The sequence below is a fragment of the Trachemys scripta genome, chromosome 24 (genome assembly GCF_013100865.1).
Source record: "Trachemys scripta elegans isolate TJP31775 chromosome 24, CAS_Tse_1.0, whole genome shotgun sequence".
Taxonomy (NCBI): domain Eukaryota; kingdom Metazoa; phylum Chordata; order Testudines; family Emydidae; genus Trachemys; species Trachemys scripta.
Window position 1 is genome coordinate 3250967 of NC_048321.1, and position 18364 is coordinate 3269330.

General features: G+C 53.9%; 2 protein-coding genes across 3 annotated transcripts in view; both read left to right on the forward strand.

Moving 5' to 3' along the window:
• LOC117869539 (IgGFc-binding protein-like) overlaps window positions 1–18364 on the forward strand; it is a 326696-nt gene that overhangs the window by 190355 nt on the left and 117977 nt on the right. The window lies entirely within an intron of this gene.
• LOC117869540 (IgGFc-binding protein-like) overlaps window positions 1–18364 on the forward strand; it is a 121777-nt gene that overhangs the window by 28232 nt on the left and 75181 nt on the right. For both annotated transcript variants that reach the window (XM_034756467.1, XM_034756466.1), the window contains exons 4-5: window positions 3350–4621; window positions 15119–15459. In XM_034756467.1, the coding sequence (XP_034612358.1) occupies window positions 3350–4621; window positions 15119–15459 (1613 nt within the window). The remainder of the gene's footprint in view (window positions 1–3349; window positions 4622–15118; window positions 15460–18364) is intronic.

Here is an 18364-nt window from a genome sequence, read left to right on the forward strand (position 1 = left end):
CAGTGCTTCACCACCCTCCTAGTGAAAAAGAATTTCTTAATATCCAACCTAAACCTCCCCCACTGCAACTTGAGATCATTACTACTCCTTCTGTCATCTGCTATCACTGAGAACAGTCTAGATCCATCCTCTTTGGAACCCCCTTTCAGGTAGTTGAAAGCAGCTATCAAATCCCGCTTCGTTTTTCTCTTCTGCAGACTAAACAATCCCAGTTCCCTCAGCCTCTCCTCATAAGTCATGTGCCCCAGACCCCTAATCATTTTTGTTGCCCTCTGCTGGACTCTTTCCAATTTTCCACATCCTTCTTGTAGTTTGGGGCCCAAAACTGGACACAGTACTCCAGATGAGGCCTCACCAATGTCAGATAGGGGGGAATGATCACGTCCCTCGATCTGCTGGCAATGCCCCTATTTATACAGCCCAAAATGCAATTAGTCTTCTTGGCAACAAGGGCACACTGTTGACTCATATCCAGCTTCTCGTCTACCGTAACCCCTAGGTCCTTTTCTGCAGAACTGCTGCCTAGCCATTCGGTCCCTAGTGTGTAACAGTACATGGGATTCTACCATCCTAAGTGCAGGACTCTGCACTTGTCCTTGTTGAACCTCATCAGATTTCTTTTGGCTCAATCCTCTAATTTGTCTAGGTCCCTCTGTATTCTATCCCTACCCTCCAGCGTATCTACCACGCCTCTCAGTCTAGTGTCATCTGCAAAGGGCATACACACAAATGTATGCAGAAGGGGGAATCTGACTCAGCCACATGATGCAGGAATTATTAGGTGGATATCTCAGGCCTGTAGCATGCAGCTATTTCTATACAGGAAAGGGAATAAACTATACTGGTCTGAAGCAATTTTTTACAGCTATAACAGTGACACACAAAGCGCAGTACTAGTATAAGTATCTGGGCAAAAAATAAGCTTTACTAGCATAAAGACTTGTCTACACAGGATTTTTCGGTATAACCTGAGGTTTGAATATAAACCAACAAAGTTATACTGGTATAACTCCCTGAATAGACACCCTTAGTCAAGGTCTACACTAGGAGCACTTTGCTGGTATAGCTATACTAGTGAAGAATTCCTAGGATGGACCTGGATTATACCAACAAAACAGTGCTGTAGCTTGTTACAGACTAGCCCTTGGGCTACTGGACAACAAAAGCTTTTTCGGTGCAATTATGCCTGTTGTGAGAGGCTACCGGTGTGGTGCTTCTGCTTTCTCCTGTTGATATCACTCGGCTGCGTGCGTGTGTTCCCTCTGTGTGCTGTCCCAGCTCTGCGCAGATAGCTGACACAGCAAACCTGACGAGAACCCCCAATAACCACAGAGTCTAGTAAGGTACAAAGGCACCTCGGCCAGGTTTATTGCGACCCTGACACAATTTCAGTTCCCCGTAGATTACTTAGTCTACCGGGCATACTGCTAGAAAGTGCCACTCGGCAATGGACTCAGCTCAGTGGCAGGACTTTCCACTGCCCCCTCAGCCGGACAAAGACACCACCCCAGGGACACATTCTTATACACAGGTACAAACAAGTTACACGTCACTCCTGACGTATTGAGGTGCAACCCCTCTACGTAATAAGGTGCCGCCTCTCACCTTGTACCTGTTGGTTCGATCAAAACAACTCTATCCATCATTTTACCCTTTTGCCCCTGTCATTGGGATGGGTCGGTCTGTTCCCTGTTATCTGTGGAATGTTCCGGTATAGTGTATCTTGGTACCATGTTTATACTGTAACTATGCTAAATGAATATGTATTTCTGCAACATCAGCCCTTTCTTGCCAACTTCTGTGAGCAGGGCCTGCCTCTTGCTCACAGCTTAACTTTGCTTCATATTAGCAAAGTCTTGACCATTACTTTAGTTTGGTTCAGGCCTCATACTGGGCCTTCATTAGGCCTTTACTTACTACATTGCCTTCACTTACTACATAGCCATACTGACAAGCCCCCAGTGGTGATGCCGCTTATATTGGCAAAAGGAGTTCTTTTGTTGGTTTAGTTAAACCACCTTCCTGAGTAACATAAGCTATTCAGGCAAAAGGAGTCTTGCCAGTACAAAGTGTGTCTACACTGGGGTTTTTGGTGGCATAGCTGGATCAGTTAGGGGGTGTGATTTTTGTACACTCAAGCTGATACACTTATGCCAGCAAAATTCTACACTTTAAACTCTAATCTCCACACTACACTCAGCGATGTCTACACTTAAAACGCTACAGTGGCACAGTGTAGATCAACAGCAATGGGAGGGGTTCTCCCACTGTTATCAACCTAGCGCTGTCTACACAGGGACTTAGGTTGCCTTAAGTATGTTGCTCAGGGGTGTGGATTTTTCATACCCCTGAGAGACATAGCTGGGTCAATCTAATTTTCTAGTGTAGACCAGTCATAGTAGTGTAAATCTGGCCCAAGTGAAATAACCTGTACCAAAAAGAGCAGTTTTGTTGGCATAAATTGTATCTACACTAGAGGCTTGTGCTGGCATAGCTCTATTCATCAAGTATGACACCTCTTCCTACTCCTGACTAACACAGCTATGCAGGCTGAAATCTGTAGTGTAGACATGGCCTTATAGAGCATCCTTTTTTGGATTAGCTAATGTCACTTGGGAAGGGGTGTAAATGAAACTGAAAGAAGATACCTATTCTGGAATACTGATGTCCACACTGGCGTGTTATACCAGTAAAATAATACCTGTATAACTATATTGTACAACTGGTGAAACTTTCTAATGTAGACAGGACTTTAGGCATCTTTATATAAGTATAACTGGCTCCATACAGGGATTATATTCATATAACTCTATTTATATAAAATCACCCCCTAAGCAAAATAGTTATACTGGGACAACCACTGTGTGTAGACTAGGGTGAAGTTTGGCTGCCCAGGAAAATCAGTTGAGGTTGGGGAAAATGCACTTCTCAGGAGAAATGTGGATGGACGCTGAGACAAAAGGTAAGACACTCCAAGGTCTGGTCTATGCTAGAGAGTCAAGCCAATTTAACTTCGTCAGTCAGGGATGTGAAAAATCCTTACTCCTGAGTCTCATAGATAAGCTGACCTAAGTCCCCATGTAGACAGCGCTAGGTCTCATATTCGCCTGGAGCGTGAATATGAGAGACGAGAGGAAGAGATGGAGGTACAGCTGGCCTTGTAAAATCTACCAATGACATTCACTCCCAGAGCCAGGGTTAGAAGTCAGGAGCCCCAACTCCCATTCCTGTATCTGTGCTCCTTGTTATCAGTCCTAGGAAGGCTGGCACCAAACGACAAGAGCAGGTCTCATAAAATGTTGGTGTCCTGGTTTGTGATGCTCTTTTGTATTTGTCTCCTCAAATCTAGGCATTTCTGGTGCTGCCCCTACTGTTCAACCTCCATATCTTCCCAGTACCTCTTGCTCAGGCCCCCACGGGACAGAATTTATCACAGTCTTCATGCAGAATCACTTATCAAGGTATGGCAATACAGATTTCAAGTTGTTCATCACTGGCTACATCTCTGGGACGTTCGTCACCATGTCAGTAAATAAAGCAGATTTTTCAGTCAATATCACTGCAAATCCCGAACAGACAGTATCTGTGATAATCCCAGCATTTGTGGAGCTGGTGGGAAGCAACACATTTGACCACACGGTCATTGTCCGGGCTGACCATGAGATCTCCATCCTCACGCTGAACTATAAGCGCTATACAGCTGATACCACTGTAGTGTACCCTGTGGAGAAGCTCGGGACAGAGTACTATGTGGTGACTCCACTGGGGAATCCAGATGGTCTCAATAAGCAATTTGCTGTAGTAGCCTGGAAGGATCCCACCATTGTTGAAGTTTACCTCAAAGGGGCTGTCACTTTCCAAGGAGAAACCTACAGCGCAGGGACAAAACTGGTCATCCCACTTGGAGCTTACCAGGCCGTCCAGCTGCAAAGCCATGATGACTTATCCGGCACCAGAATCGTGTCCCAGAATCCAGTTGCCGTCTACAGTGGACACGTATGTGTTGCAAAGCACACCAAATGTGACTACGTGAGTGAGCAGCTCCTGCCGGTGTCTGGCTGGGGCACCACATTCATCGTACCTCCTTTATCCTTCCAGCCCAAATTTGACCTGGTGTATGTGGCTGCTTCCCAATACACTCACATTGATTATCAGTCTGGGAGGGCGAGAGCCACTAAGGACCTGGTTGCTGGGCAGGTTGTGACATTTGAAATCAAATTCCCCAATCCCTTGTACATCTCTGCTAGTGCTGGGATCCAAGTCGTCTTCTTCTGCACTGGTGGAAGCAAAGGGAAAATCATGTATGATCCCTTTCTCCTGATGATCCCAGATGTCTCTGGCTATTGCCAGACCTATAACATCCATGGACAGGACCAGTATGAGAACTACGCAATAATAACAGCCGAAACATCAGAATCTGGTGGCATCACCATTGATAAGGAACCCTTGGGAAACATTGCATGGAGGCCAATTCCAGGCACAGGGTTCTCTTGGGCTGAATACAACCTTGGCACAGGGTTTAAGAGAGAAACCATGGAGCACCCCACATCTCCTTTTGGGCTTCTGAGCATTGGAATTGCATCCAGATCTGGGTATGGCTCACCAGCTATTGGTGCAAGCAGTGAGTAAAGTAGTTTTAGTTATGCCTTTTCCCATTTCTCAGTCTCTCAGCACCTTTATTTAGCCTTGAACCCCAACTCATAATATTACAGAATTTCAGCTTGAAAGATGAAAAGACTTGTTGGGTCAGAGTCTCTGCACTGTTGCGTAGGGCTACCATATGTCCGGATTTCCCCAGACATGTCCGGCTTTTCGGTCTATAAATAGCCATCCGGGGGGGATTTCTAAAAATCTAAAAATGTCCAGGATTTCCCCCCCGTCGGCTATTTATAGATCGAAAAGCAGCGGCCAAGCACCACTCGGCAGCCAAAGCACCTTCCCAGCTCCCCCCATCCCCTGCAGCCTTAGCACGCCCCCGGCCCCGTAGCTGTCTTTCCCCTCCTCCCCTCCCCTGAACGCTCCGCCCCCCTGCTCCTCCCCCTCCCCTGCTTCCCGCGAATCAGATGTTCGCGGGAAGTCTGAAAACAAGCAGGGGCAGGTGGGCAGCAGCAGGTAACCTGGCGAAGAGGATGCGAGGAGAAGGGCTCCGGGAAGGCACGGCGCGGCCCAGTCCGGCCCCGGCTGAGTGGCTCCCTGCGGCCCCGGCCGGCCCCAGCAGCTCAGGGCTGGGCCCTGGACACCGGCCCTGATTCCGGCCAAGCGACGCCAGCAAAGCACCCCCGGCTCCGGCCCTGGCCCCGGCCCCGGCCCCAGCGGCTCCGGCCCTGGCCCCAGCCCCAGCGGTTCCAGCCCGGCTCGGCTCGGGCCCCTGGGCACTGGCCCCGGTTATGGCCGAGCAGCGCTGGCCAAGCACCCCCGGCCCCAGCAGCTCTGGCCCGGCTCGGGCCCTGGGGCACCGGCTCTGGTTCTGGCCAAGCGGCGCCGGCCGAGCACCCCCGGCCCTGGCCCCAGTGGTTCCGGCCCGGCTCGGCTCGGGACCCGGGGCGCCGGCCCCGGTTCCGGCCGAGCGCGCCGGCCCGAGCCCCAGCGGCTCCAGCCTGGCTCGGCCCCAGGGCGGCGGCCCCAGTTCTGGCCGAGCACCTCTGGCCTGGCCCCAAGCCCCCCGACCCCGGCTGGAGCGCAGCCCGATTCCTGGGCTCTTGATAAAGCTGACCCTGGTCAGGGGACAGGGAGGAGGGATTGGATGGGTTGGGAGTTCGGGGGGGAGGCTGGCAGGGGTGTGGAGAGGGATTGGGACAGTCAGGGACAGGGAGCAGAGGGGATTAGATGGGTCGGGGGTTCTGGGGAGCTGTCAGGGGGGCAGGGGTGTGAAGAGGGGTTGAGGCAGGCAGGGAGCAGAGGGGGTTGGATGGGTTGGGAGTTCTGGGGGTCCTGTCAGGGGGCGGGGAGCAGTTGGATAGGGCATGGGAGTCCCGGGGGTCTCTCTGGGGGCAGGGGTGTGTATATGGGGTGGGGGTGTGGATAAGGGTCGGGGCAGTCAGGGGACAGGTAGGGTCCTAGGGGGCAGTTAGGGTGGGGGGTTCTCAGGAGGGGGCAGTCAGGGGACAAGAAGCAGGGAGGCTTAGATAGGGGGTGGGGTCCTAAGGGGCAGTTAGTGGCAGGGGTCCCAGGAGGGGGCAGTCAGGGGACAAGGAGCGGGGGGGGTTGGGGGTTCTGATGGGGACAGTCAGGGGGTGGGAAGTGGGAGGGAGTGGATGGCGGTGGGGCAGGGCAGGGGCCAGGCTAGAGCGGGGCTTCTCCCCCCCACCCGTGTCCTCTTTTTTGATTGTGGAAATATGGTAACCCTACTGTTAAGCTTCAGTTGTGAATAGCAGAACAGGGTGGCTGTTATATCTTTAGTTGTCCCCTGTACTTAATTGAGCTTCCGGAACTTGTGGATTCTCCCCTTAGGCTGGGGGAGGTCCTTTAGTAGTGGGTGGTCTCCGCCCACCCATCTCCAGGGTCTCAACAGACTGAGGCTGATCTACCTGCCTTCTACTCTTTTGAGGCTGTCCTGCTGGCCGGTTGCCCCCCGGCTGCTACTGCTACTGTGGAGAGGACCCTACTGGTTTGACCCTCAGAGACAAGTGCAAGGCCCCACTTTTTCCATCATTTTTGGGGCTTCTCCTGGATGGGTTGCTGCTGCCCTTGCTGCTGGAGAGCCTGTTGCTGCTGCTGGAGCTGAGGAGGGAGTGGAGGAGGCCCTGCTTTGTGGAGGGGGTTTGTAACATCCTTGCTTCTGTGGTGGTAGGTGCCGTTGTAGTGGGGAGCTGGGGGAGTGGCGTGGAGCCCTCCCACTGGTCTGTCCACTCCCCTACTGCCACCACTACCCCCTCCACTTTCCTAATCATCATCTGGCTCTGCTCTCCACTCCCCAGCCCAGCAGTTTGCTCTGTCCTTTTTCCCATCTTGGGACAGTATCAGCAGCAAGGGGGCACTTGTTTTTCGGGCGCCCGTGGATGCGCGTGGCCTCTTCCCTCCCTTGGACTTGCCCTCCCTCCCCTGCTGCATTTGGCTGGTGGGCTGTCTTTCCCGCTGCTTCGCCCTCTGCCCTGTCCTTGCAGCTGTTTGCCCCCTTTCCCTTTGCTGCCTGCCCCACCCGTTCCACTTCTAGCCATCCTGTTTGCTCTGTTTTGCCCTGCCCTGCTTTTTGTGGGGCTTTTTTCTTTGTTGTCCTTGGTTGGTTTGTTTGCTGTGCCCCGTCCCATGGTGCAGGCGTTGATGCCAGCCCCATCTCCTTTTTTTTTGGTTTGGTTGCTTTTGAGCCCACCCTGTTTTTTGTTCCTTGCCCTTGGCATACTCGTCCTCCCCCACCCTTCATTCCAGTCCCTTGCTGTTTTCCCCCCCCCCCCCCAGTTTAACCTCTTGCCTGCGTGCCCACTTTCTATTTTCGGCACTTGGGATTCCCCTTCCCTCTTCAGTTATTCCCTTCACTGATGCGCACTCCTTCATGATGCATGATGCTTTAGTTTTTCCCCCTTTTCCTTCGTGCAGCTGGGGGAGCTGGTTTCTTCATCCTGTGCTGGGAGTTGTGTTCCTTGTTTTTCTGCGTCCCTTTCTGTTGGTGCCCTCCTGCCCTGCTTTCAGCCTAGCACGGGTGTGTGGTAGCCGTTCCCCCCTCCCTCCCTCCCTCTCTTCCTTCCCTTCGTTTCCTGCCTTAAGTGGCTGTCCCTATCCCTCCTTTACCGTGGTGGGTGATTCGGGGGATGGGACTACCCTGGTCACCCCTGTGACTCCCCTTTAGTCTCCCTTCCCACCTTCCCTTGTGATGGCTGCCTCAACCACCGCTGCCGGGTTGCCTGCCATTGCTGCCACTTAGGCACTGACGGCGGCAGGCTCGGATAGGGACTCCATTGCTGCTGCCACGACCTCTGCTGCCTCCGCTTCTGAGACCACTCCCTTGGCCGGTGGGAAGGGCCGGGAGATGAAGAAGGGCAAGGGCCGTGCCCAGAAGGCAAACTCACCCATGGCAGTGGTTCCTTTTCCCGCTGTGATCCCGTCAACGGCCGCAGGCCCCCTTTTCCCCCGACCCGTTGTTCCCTCCACCAGCCCTGGAGGTGCCACTTCCTCAGCCCCCAGGGCGTACGCCCAGGTTGCTGCAACCCCCTCCACTCGCCGCCTCGCCATCTGCTCCAGCCCTCTCCCGGAATACCATTCCCGGTGGCCGGGGCCCCTTTCCCACCCTCACTAGGGAGCACAGGGTGTGTTGCCTCCTGGTGTTAGCCTTGTCCCACGTCGAAACCGACATGCGGGCATTGGCACGGGTGGTGGGGCCCCCAGCCATGGTAGCAGCCTCTAAGATGTTTGGGAAGGTGATGTTCTTCCTGGCGGTGGAGGCTGCTGCCCAGGAGGCAGTGGAGAGGGGCTTGGTGGTGGGGGGCGTTCATGTTCCCCTTGAGCCTTTGGAGGACCTGGGAGTACTGGTGGTTTTCTCCTCTGTTCCTCCCTTCCTCCCCAATGCCGCCCTTTTGCCATTCCTCTCCACCCTGGGGAAGCCCCTGTCCATTCTCAGCCCCCTTCCATTGGGCTGTAAGGACCCCTCCCTCTGCCATGTTTTATCGTTCCACCTGCAGGTGCAGGTTCAAGTGCCACTGGCGGCACGTGATGGAGGGGCTCTGGAGGGGTCCTTTCTGGTGCCTCATCGAGGGGCCCAGTACCTGGTCTTCTATTCTTCGGGGGAGGCCCAGTGCTTTCTCTGCTGGGTGGTGGGGCACGTCCGGCCCTGATCGCCCAGTCCCTGGGGTCGCCCCTCTTCCATCCGTGACCGTTGTTAACTCTGCTCGGGTCTCGGGGGAGTCCCCCTCCAACGTGCCCAGATCAGTGTGCAGACTCTGCTGCTGGGAATGGTATTAGTAGACCAGGACCCGCAGAAGAATGAGTGGCAGGGCCGGTAGCTGAAATCGAGGGGGCTTGCCTCAGGGGGAGTCTGTCCCTTGCCCTGCTGTCCTGCCCTCGTCTTCCCTTACCCTCCCGTCATTGCCCTCACTCGCTGGCTCTGACCTGGCTGGCCAGCCCCCCTCTTCGGGGATCTGGGAGCTCGTGCGAGGGAGGCACCGTAAAGCGGGGAATGCAGGCCCAGCACCACCACCCCCTATTGGCAAGGGGGAAGGGACCCCCTGTAAAACTATGAAAGGGGTTGCTGGCACTGGGTTTTCTGCTGTACCCCTGCTGATGCTCACCGGTTGGAGTCGGCAGAGGTTACTGCAGCCTCCGAGGCAGGTAGTGCCACCTCTCTCATGGAGTCCCTCCCTGAGGGAGTTACGGAAGGTGTCCCCCCTGCCTCTTTGCCATCTGTGCCCCCTGTAGGCGCCGAAGTGGCTACTGCCCTGGCTGCTGTTGAGGGGGACCTCGTAGAGGCAGGTGGGGACTTTGCCTCTATTTTTGACGAGATCGAGGCCTTGGGCTTGACCACAACCACTGAGGAAGTGGACGCCTCCCTGTTAGAGGGCCTCGGTCAGGGTGCTTGCAATCTGTCGCCCCTCACTCCCCCTTTTCCCCTATCTCAGGTGGTTGCCCCTGTTTTGGCCTCTGCAATGTTCTGGGACCTGACCATTTGCCCGGCTGCGATTGGTAATCCCGCTGCTGCCACCGTGCCCAGTGAAGTGATGGCTGACGCTGAGTGGCTGGGCTCTGAGCCCATGGGTACCCTTCCCTATGATGCGGGGGGGCAGCCCTCGCCCCCCCCAGTGCTGTAATTGTGGGTACCTCGTTTAATGGGTGCCCCAATCCCTTGCTGCCCCTTTGACGACCGCGCTGGGGTGAGAGGTGCTGTGTCCCGTGGTCTTGCGACTTGGGCCCCAGAATTTGTCCCTGTCCCCTGCCCTAGGTTGGTGTCCTGTCCCTTTCCCTGACCCCATTCCAGCCCCTGCTACTGTCCTTACCCTTTCTTCCTTCCCTCCTCCTGTTGCTGCTGCCCCCAGGGTTGCCTCATTTTCCTTTTATGAGGGCCCCAGGGAGGCGGTTTTTGTTTTTCCCTCTCCTGACCCATCTGGGGCTGCAGTTCTCCCTTCGCCATTGTGGCGAAATGGGGGATAAAGCATCGATAGTACCCAACGACTCCCAAAAATGCCCGGACTTGTTTCTTACAAACTGATTGGGGCCAGTTTTGGATGGCCTCTAGTTTATTAAGTTGGGTTTCACGATGCCTCACCCCACAATGTAGCCCAGATATTTAGCCTCTGTTAACCCTATGGCACACTTGGCAGGATTTGCGGTAAGGCCAGCACGCCTTAGGGTATCTAGGACAACTTCCACCTTTTCCAGGTGGGATTCCCAGTCCAAGGTATGAATAATCACATTGTCCAGGTAGGCGGCCGCATAACTGGTATGGGGGTGCGATAGCTTATCCATCAGGTGCTGACAGGTAGCTGGGGCCCCATGGAGACTGAACTGAAGGACTGTATATTGAAAAAGGCCCTCTGGCATGGAGAAAGTGGTCTTCTCCTTTGCGTCTTCAGCAAGGGGAATCTGACAATTCCCTTTAGTTAAGTCTAGAGTGGTCAGGAACCGGGCATTTCCCAATCGATCCACTAACTCGTCTATGCGGGGTATAGGATATGCGTTGAACTGGGACCCCTCATTCAGCTGACAGAAGTCATTGCAGAATCTTGTGGATCCATCTGGTTTGGGTACTAGCACGATCAGGCTAGACCACTGACTGTGGGACTCTTCGATTACTCCTAACTCCAGCATTTTCTTTACTTCTGCTCTGATTTCTTCTCTTTTGGCCGCTGGCACCCGGGGTTTGTAATGATGTGATGATATGTCTCAGTTGTTCGACCGGGCCGAGACGAGAATACGTCTTGGTTCCAGTTGATCATCTCAGACACCTCCTCTCTTTGGGCTGGTGTTAAATCGGGAGACACCCTCACCTGCTTGGGGGTTTTGTTTTCCTGAGGTGGGTCCTTTTGGGCAACTACACACACTTCTTGAGTTCGCCAAGGCTTTAGAAGATTGATGTGGTACACTTGTTCTTGTTTTCTAAGTCCCGGTTGTCACACCTTGTAATTCACCTCTCCTATAGGTTCAACTACTTCATAGGGCCCCTGCCACTGGGTTTACTCTCTGCAGTGGGTACTAACACCATTACTCGGTCTCCTAGTTGGAACTGCCGTACCTTTGCTTGGCAGTTGTAGTGAGTTTGCTGAGCTTTTTCGGCCTTCTCTAGGTGCTCCAGCACCATGGGGGGTGACCCAGTTTATAGATCTCTCATTTGCAATACATGCTCAACTATATTCTTTCCCGTATTGGGCTCCTCTTCCCAAATCTCCCTGGCTATATCTAGTATGCCCCAGGGGTGGTGGCAAGGGAGAGAATCCAGTAGAGGCTTGGGGAACTTCACGGATGGTGAACATAAGGTCGGGCAACAGGGTATCACAGTCTTTTCCATCCCTACTGACCACCTTTTTTATCATGGCCTTGAGGGTTTGGTTGAATCTCTCTACCAGTCCGTTGGTCTGTGGGTGGTAAACTGAGGTTTGCAGAGTCTGGACATGGAGCATAGAGCAGAGGTCCTTCATCAGCTTAGACATGAAAGGTGTTCCTTGGTCCATTAGAATCTCTTTCAGTAGCCCTACTCAGGCAAAAATTTCCACCAGCGCCTTCATTATGGACTTGGAGGCCGTATTTCATAGGGGAATGGCCTCTGGATACCTGGTTGCATAGTCCAAGATGACAAGCCCATATTGGTGACCTCGAGTTGTCTTCTCTAGAGGCCCCACCAGGTCCATGGCTATTCGCTCAAAAGGGATCCCAAGTGTCCCCCAAAGAGGTGACTGTGGGCGAGACTTAATATTCTCCTCTGATGTTTTTGGGGTGCCAGGAGCTGGTTTACCACTTGGTCCTGCATTTGTACCCAAAGGTCTCTCTTCCGGGACCTATTGACTCAAACTCCGAGGAAATGGCCTCCACCTCCTCGGTCAATTTGGTGGCATTGGCGATGGGATCAGACTCTGCTTCCTCCTCCTCCCCTCTGGGGGTTTCTTCCTCAGTTCCCCATGCCTGTAGGCCTGCCAGGTTCATGCTCTGGCCCTGAAGCAGAATCCAGGTGCCCAAAGACTTCGCCGCCCTCCTCTCCCTCTTGGTTTTTCTGCCTTTGCCAGGGGCGGGGAACAACTCTTGAGATATTTCAGCAGAGAAGGGGAGGGGGGTGACTTTCTGTTAGGGATGACTCCTTAACTTCGGGGTCCTCTCCTCTCTCCCACCCCTCTGGCAGGAGCAAATTTCCAAATCCCTGGAAATCCCTTCCAATGAGCACAGGGTATGGGAGTTTAGGGACCATCCCCGCTTTTACCCCGGTGATATTTCCCAGGATTTCGATCCTCACCAGGATGACAGGATAATAACTAATGGTCCCATGTACACGTTACTCCCGTATGCTTAACCTGTATTAACTGGCTGTGTTTCACTAGTTTCCCTGAAATCAGGATGACAGCACTGCCAGAGTTCACAAGTGCCACGGTCTCTACCCCATTCAGTTTCACTGGTTTTGTATATTGGTGTAGGGTAACTGTGACCCCCACGAGGTTGATTAGGGTCTGCCCAATCCCCCAGGTTACACTGTATGGGCTCCTCAATATTGGGACATTGTGTCGCTAGGTGTCCCCATTCTCCACATGTGTAACACCTATAAGAGGCTCTAGGTACTCCTCTGTCTCTTGGGTTAGGGGTCTTTGCCCTGTGGTTCCCCCCGCTCAGGCTATTACCCCCCTTCTGGGTTCCAGGCTGCTCTGTGGCCACTACCCTCTTCCACCTGGGGCTCCCCGGATGCTTGGTTGTCTGACCTTCCGGGGTTGGGGCTGGGTACTTGTTTCCGGAGAAGGCTTCTCTGGATAGTCGGGACAGCTCTCGGGCTGCCACAGTCTCTCCACCAAGGTGATCACACCATCATCACAATGGATAGATACAGAGAGGGTGACAGAAAGATATAGTAAGTGATGTGGGGAGATAGTTGGACAGATAGCTATAGAGGGGACACTAGATATTTAGATAGATAGTTGTGGGAGGATAGATAGATGTGTGGGTGGATACATAGTGTGATACAGCATGGCCAGAGGGCAGCAGGAGAGGGTTAGAAGGGAGCCTTATTCCCTGTAGAGGGAAGAAAGTTTGCTATAGATTAATTAGAGCACCTGAAGCCAATTAAAGCACCTGAAGTCAGTCACCTGATAAAAAAAACCCTGCTTCAATCAGACAGGGGAAGGAATTGGAGCAGAGAGGATTGGTGTTGGAGCAGAGAGTAGTTTGGAGGGAAGCAGAGGACAGGTTGGAGAAGTGCTGCGGTGGGCTAAGAAGACCAAGACCCTGGGTAAAGGGGCACCTGGCTTGTGCAAAGGGAGGGCAGGAAGCCCCCCACAAGCTGAAGGGCAGGAGAGGGAAGTAGCCTAGGGAAAGGAATTGCTAGTTCAAGTGGTTTACCACTATCCCTAGGGCCCCTGGGCTGGGACCCGGAGTAGAGGGCTGGTCCAGGTCCCTCCCTCTCCACTCCCCTCCTCTAGGACGCTAGTGGGGCAGTTAATATTCCAGTTCAGGGGCAAGAAATGGTGCCCTGAACCCCCCCGCCCCAAGAAGAGAAAGCGCGAGACCCATCATAGTAGTGCCAGCAATTTGCCACAATAGATATAGAGGGAGGAAGTGGGGATAGAGGGGAGTGTGGGGGATAGATAGATTGCATCTTCACTCCACAACTGTCCCTCTTACCTGTTGTCAGATGCTACCGGTGTGGTGCTCTGCTTTCTCCTGTTGATATCACTCGGCTGCGTGCGTGTGTTCCCTCTGTGTGCTGCCCCAGCTCTGCGCAGATAGCTGACACAGCAAACCTGACGAGAACCCCCAATAACCACAGAGTCTAGTAAGGTACGAAGGCACCTTGGCCAGGTTTATTGCGACCCTGACACAATTTCAGTTCCCCATAGATTACTTAGTCTACTGGGCATACTACTAGAAAGTGCCGCTCGGCAATGGACTCAGCTCAGTCAGTGGCGGGACTTTCCACTGCCCCCTTGGCTGGACAAAGATATCCACTCAGGGATGCATTCTTATACACAGATACAAACAAGTTACACATCACTCCTGACGTATTGAGGTGCAACCCCTCTACGCAGCAAGGTACAACCCTTCTACATAGTAAGGTGCCGCCTCTCACCTTGTACGTGTTGGTTCGATCAAAACAACTCTATCCATCATTTTACCCTTTTGCCCCTGTCAGTGGGATGGGTCGGCCTGTTCCATGTTATCTGTGGAATGTTCCAGTATAGTGTGTTCTGTACTTTAACTTTGCTAGGTGAATATATATTTATGCAACATCAGCCCTTTTCCTGCCTGCTTCTGTGAGCAGGGCCTGCCTCTGGCTCACAGGTTAACTTTGCTTTATGTTAGCAAAGTCTTGACCATTACTTTAGTTTAGGCCTCAGGCCTCATACTGGGCCTCTGATACCAAGGTTTATATCTCAGGGCCTCCTCTTACTACATTACCCTCTTCATCCCAGCCCTGTCCCCTTCATCGCTTTCTCTTCACTTTTCATACAACTGATCCCTCCTAAGTAAACCCACTCAAATAAAATAATAATTAATAACAATCATGGCCCTGACATGCTGACTGTTATCATCTTATTCACTCTGCTTGTACATTACCTATCCAGTGTCTATCTCAAATGTAAGCCCCTTTGGGCAGGGACTGTCTGCTGATAATAGAATATCAGGAGAGTCATCTAGTCCAATCCCCAGACAGATTTTTTGCCCCAGATCACCCCCTTAAGGATTGAACTCACAACCCTGGGTTTAGCAGGCCAATGCTCAAACCACTGAGCTATCCCTCCCCTAGACTTACACAGCACCTAGCACAGTGGAGTCCCATTCTCAGTTGGGCCTTAAGCACTACCCTAATAACCATGATTAATTTAAAAAAAAAAAAGGAAGGTAAGAATGATCGATCATCTTGTCCATTTCACAGACAGGCTATGGGAATCTGTTGAGACTCAATTTAATTCAGTTTTTTTCCACCATCCCTCAGCGCTTCTCTGCTTTTAAATATAACTGATTAGTCTGTTGTTTCTTGTCTTTCAACTGTCTTTCTGGATAGATATTCCGACGCCATCCTGCAGTGTGGTCCTCTGCAAGGAAGGAACAGTTTGTAAGATGATGGATGGGGAGCCAGAGTGTTTGCCAGTTTCTGCGGCCACATGCTGGGCTGGGGGTTACTTGCATTACCACACATTTGATGGACGGCCGTATGACATCCATGGCGCCTGCACCTACACCGTGGCCAAGACCTGCGGGTGTGACTGTGACCCACACTCCTTTGACATCACGGCTGAGAGTGGGAACAGGGGGAACACGCAGGTCTCATACATTGGGTCGGTGACCATCCAGGTGGATGGCATTACCATCACAGTGGCCAGGGCAGAGGTCGGCTTTGTGAGGGTGAGTACTGGGTGCACCTCTCCGCCCCGCTGCTATGCACAATTCCCCAGTGTGGCACTAGCGGGTGCTGCGTGGCAGGGAGTGGCGTGGGGGAGAGGTCAGTCGGGGGCACTGTCCTCTCAGAGTTGCACTGACCCATGGTACCACAAGGTGCTGCGCTGAGGGGAGAGGAGTGGGTGACTTGGTGTGGGGAGGTGTCTTCTCTGTCACAAGCACATGGGGTCTGCTGTACTATGCCAGATAAATTGTAGACCTGAGGACTTTGGGCATTACATCTCCCTTGGCGCGTCATGCAGGTGCACGGCCAGTACCCCAGCTATTGTGGGCAAATCCCAGCTCCGCTGAGTCCATCCTTCTGCAAGTTCCCTGGTAATTTCTAATGTAACAGGGATCCCTCTGAGACTGCACCTGAGGCGAATCCCCACTCCTGGATCCAGGAGGATGTTTCCTCAGCTCTAAGATATGGGGAAACTGAGGCACATCTAGGCAGGTCAGGGGCTCTGCTTTACAAAGCCTGCTCTAACCGAGGTGCCTCAGGGACCCCGGAACATTCTAGACATCTCCTTGAGACCTCTTGTCCCTCAAGTACTGCTCCTAATGGCTCCAACTGATATGGCCCCCTCCCTCACAGGAGGTGCTCCATAACGGCTGTAACTGACACAGCCCCCTCCCCTGATGGAGCCACACGCTAACCGCTCTAACCAACACGGCCCCCTCTCCCAAAGAAGCCACTCCCTAACGGCTCTAACTGATGTGACCCCCTCCCCCACAGGAGCTGCTCCCCAATGGCTCTAATCGACATGGCTCCCTCCCCTGCAGGAGTTGCTCCCTAACGGCTCTAACCAGCGCGGCCCCCTCCCCCACAGGAGCTGCTCCCTAATGGCTCTAACCAGCACGACCCTGCCCCCCCCAGGAGCTGCTCCCTAAGGCTCTAACTGATATGGCCTCCTCCCCACAGTAGCTGCACCCCAATGGCTCTAATCGACATGGCTCCCTCCCCTGCAGGAGTTGCTCCCTAATGGCTCTAACCAGCGTGGCCCCCTCCCCCACAGGAGCTGCTCCCTAATGGCTCTAACCAGCACGACCCTGCCCCCACAGGAGCTGCTCCCTAACGGCTCTAACCAAGATGGCTCCCCTCCCAACGCAGCCCCCTCCCCCACAGGAGCCGCTCCCTAACAGCTCTAACCAACGCAGCCCCCTACCCCACAGGAGCCGCTCCCTAATGGCTCTAACCAACGCAGCCCCCTACCCCACAGGAACTGTTCCCTAACAGCTGTAACTGACGCAGCCCCCTCCCTCACAGGAGCTGCACCCCGATGACGCTAACTGACGCGGCCCCCTCCCCCACAGGAGCTGCTCCCTAACAGCTCTAACCGAGATGGCTCCCCTCCCAATGCAGCCCCCTCCCACTCAGGAGCGGCTCCCTAATGGCTCTAGCTGACACAGGCCCAGCATTAAGAAGAACAGGAGTACTTGTGGCACCTTAGAGACTAACAAATTTATTAGAGCATAAGCTTTCGTGGACTACAGCCCACTTCTTCGGATGCATATAGAATGGAACCGGTCTTGTGGTTTTTTCACAAGTGCCCAGGTTCTGCCAGGGGCTGGGGCTCATCTGGTGATGGCACGAGAAGCTCCAGCCCCCTGGCGAAGTCCAGCCCCGCTGGGAGCCAGCAAAGTCGCTCCTCTCTGCTCACCACTCTGATTCAGGGGAGCAAAGAGCCCAGCTCCTTCCCTTCCCCTGTCCCATAAGCAACGGGACAGGACAGCTCCTATGCTCCTCCCCCCCTGCAGCATCCTAGAAGGAGCAGAGGAGAGGCGGGAGGGGGAGGGGGGCTGAATTGTGCAGGCAGGAGTCTGGGACTGATGAGGTGGGGGTGGGGGCAGGGGCTGGGCTGGCTCTACCATTTTTGCCGCCCAAACTGCCGAAGCAAAAAAGCTCAGACTCTGCCACCCCAAGAATGGACGGAATGCGCCCCTTAGTATGTGCTGCCCCAGGCACGTGCTTCCTCCGCTGGTGCCTGGAGCCGGCCGTGGGGCTGAACTGAGGGGGAACTGATGGAGGTGGGGGCTCAGGTGCTGAACTTGGGGGGATAGTTCAGTGGTTTGAGCATTGGCCTGCTAAACCCAGGGTTGTGAGCTCAATTCTTGAGGGAGCCACTTAGGAATCTCAGGCAAAATCAGTACTTGGTCCTGCTAATGAAGGCAGGGGCTGGACTCAATGACCTTTTAGGGTCCCTTCCAGTTCTATGAGATAGGTATATCTCCATATATTTAAACTTAGGGGAGCTGTACTGCTGGGGTGGAGAATGGGGAACTGAACTGGGGGTGTTGGGATGTGGGGCAGGGGGGCTGGACCAATGGAGGGTGGGCAGTGGGGAGGTTACTGAGGTGGCTGAACTGATAGGGTAGGGAATGGGTGCAGAGAGAACAGAAGGGAGGGACTGGGGGACAGGATTAATTACTGCACAGGGGACAGGCAAATGTGGGGGTGACAGCTCCTGCAACAGGGACCAAAATCCCCTTCCCCTAGGGTTACCATATTTCAGCAAGCAAAAAAGAGGACGGGAGGAGCCCCGCCCCTGCCCCTCCCACTTCCCGCCCCCCTCAGAACTCCCAACCCTCCCCCCGTTCCTTGTCCCCTGACTGCCCCCTCCTGGGACCCCTGCCCCTAACTGCCCCCCAGGACTCCATCCCCTACCTAAGCCTCCCTGCCTCTTGTCCCCTGACTGCCCCCTCCTGAGACCCTCCCCCCATCCTAACTGGCCCCCTAGGACCCTATCCCCTACCTGTACCCTGATTGCCCCAACCCTTATCCACACCCCCACCCCCAGACAGACCCCTGGGACTCCCACGCCCCATCCAACCACTCCCCACCCCCTGACAGCCCCCCCCAGAACTCCCG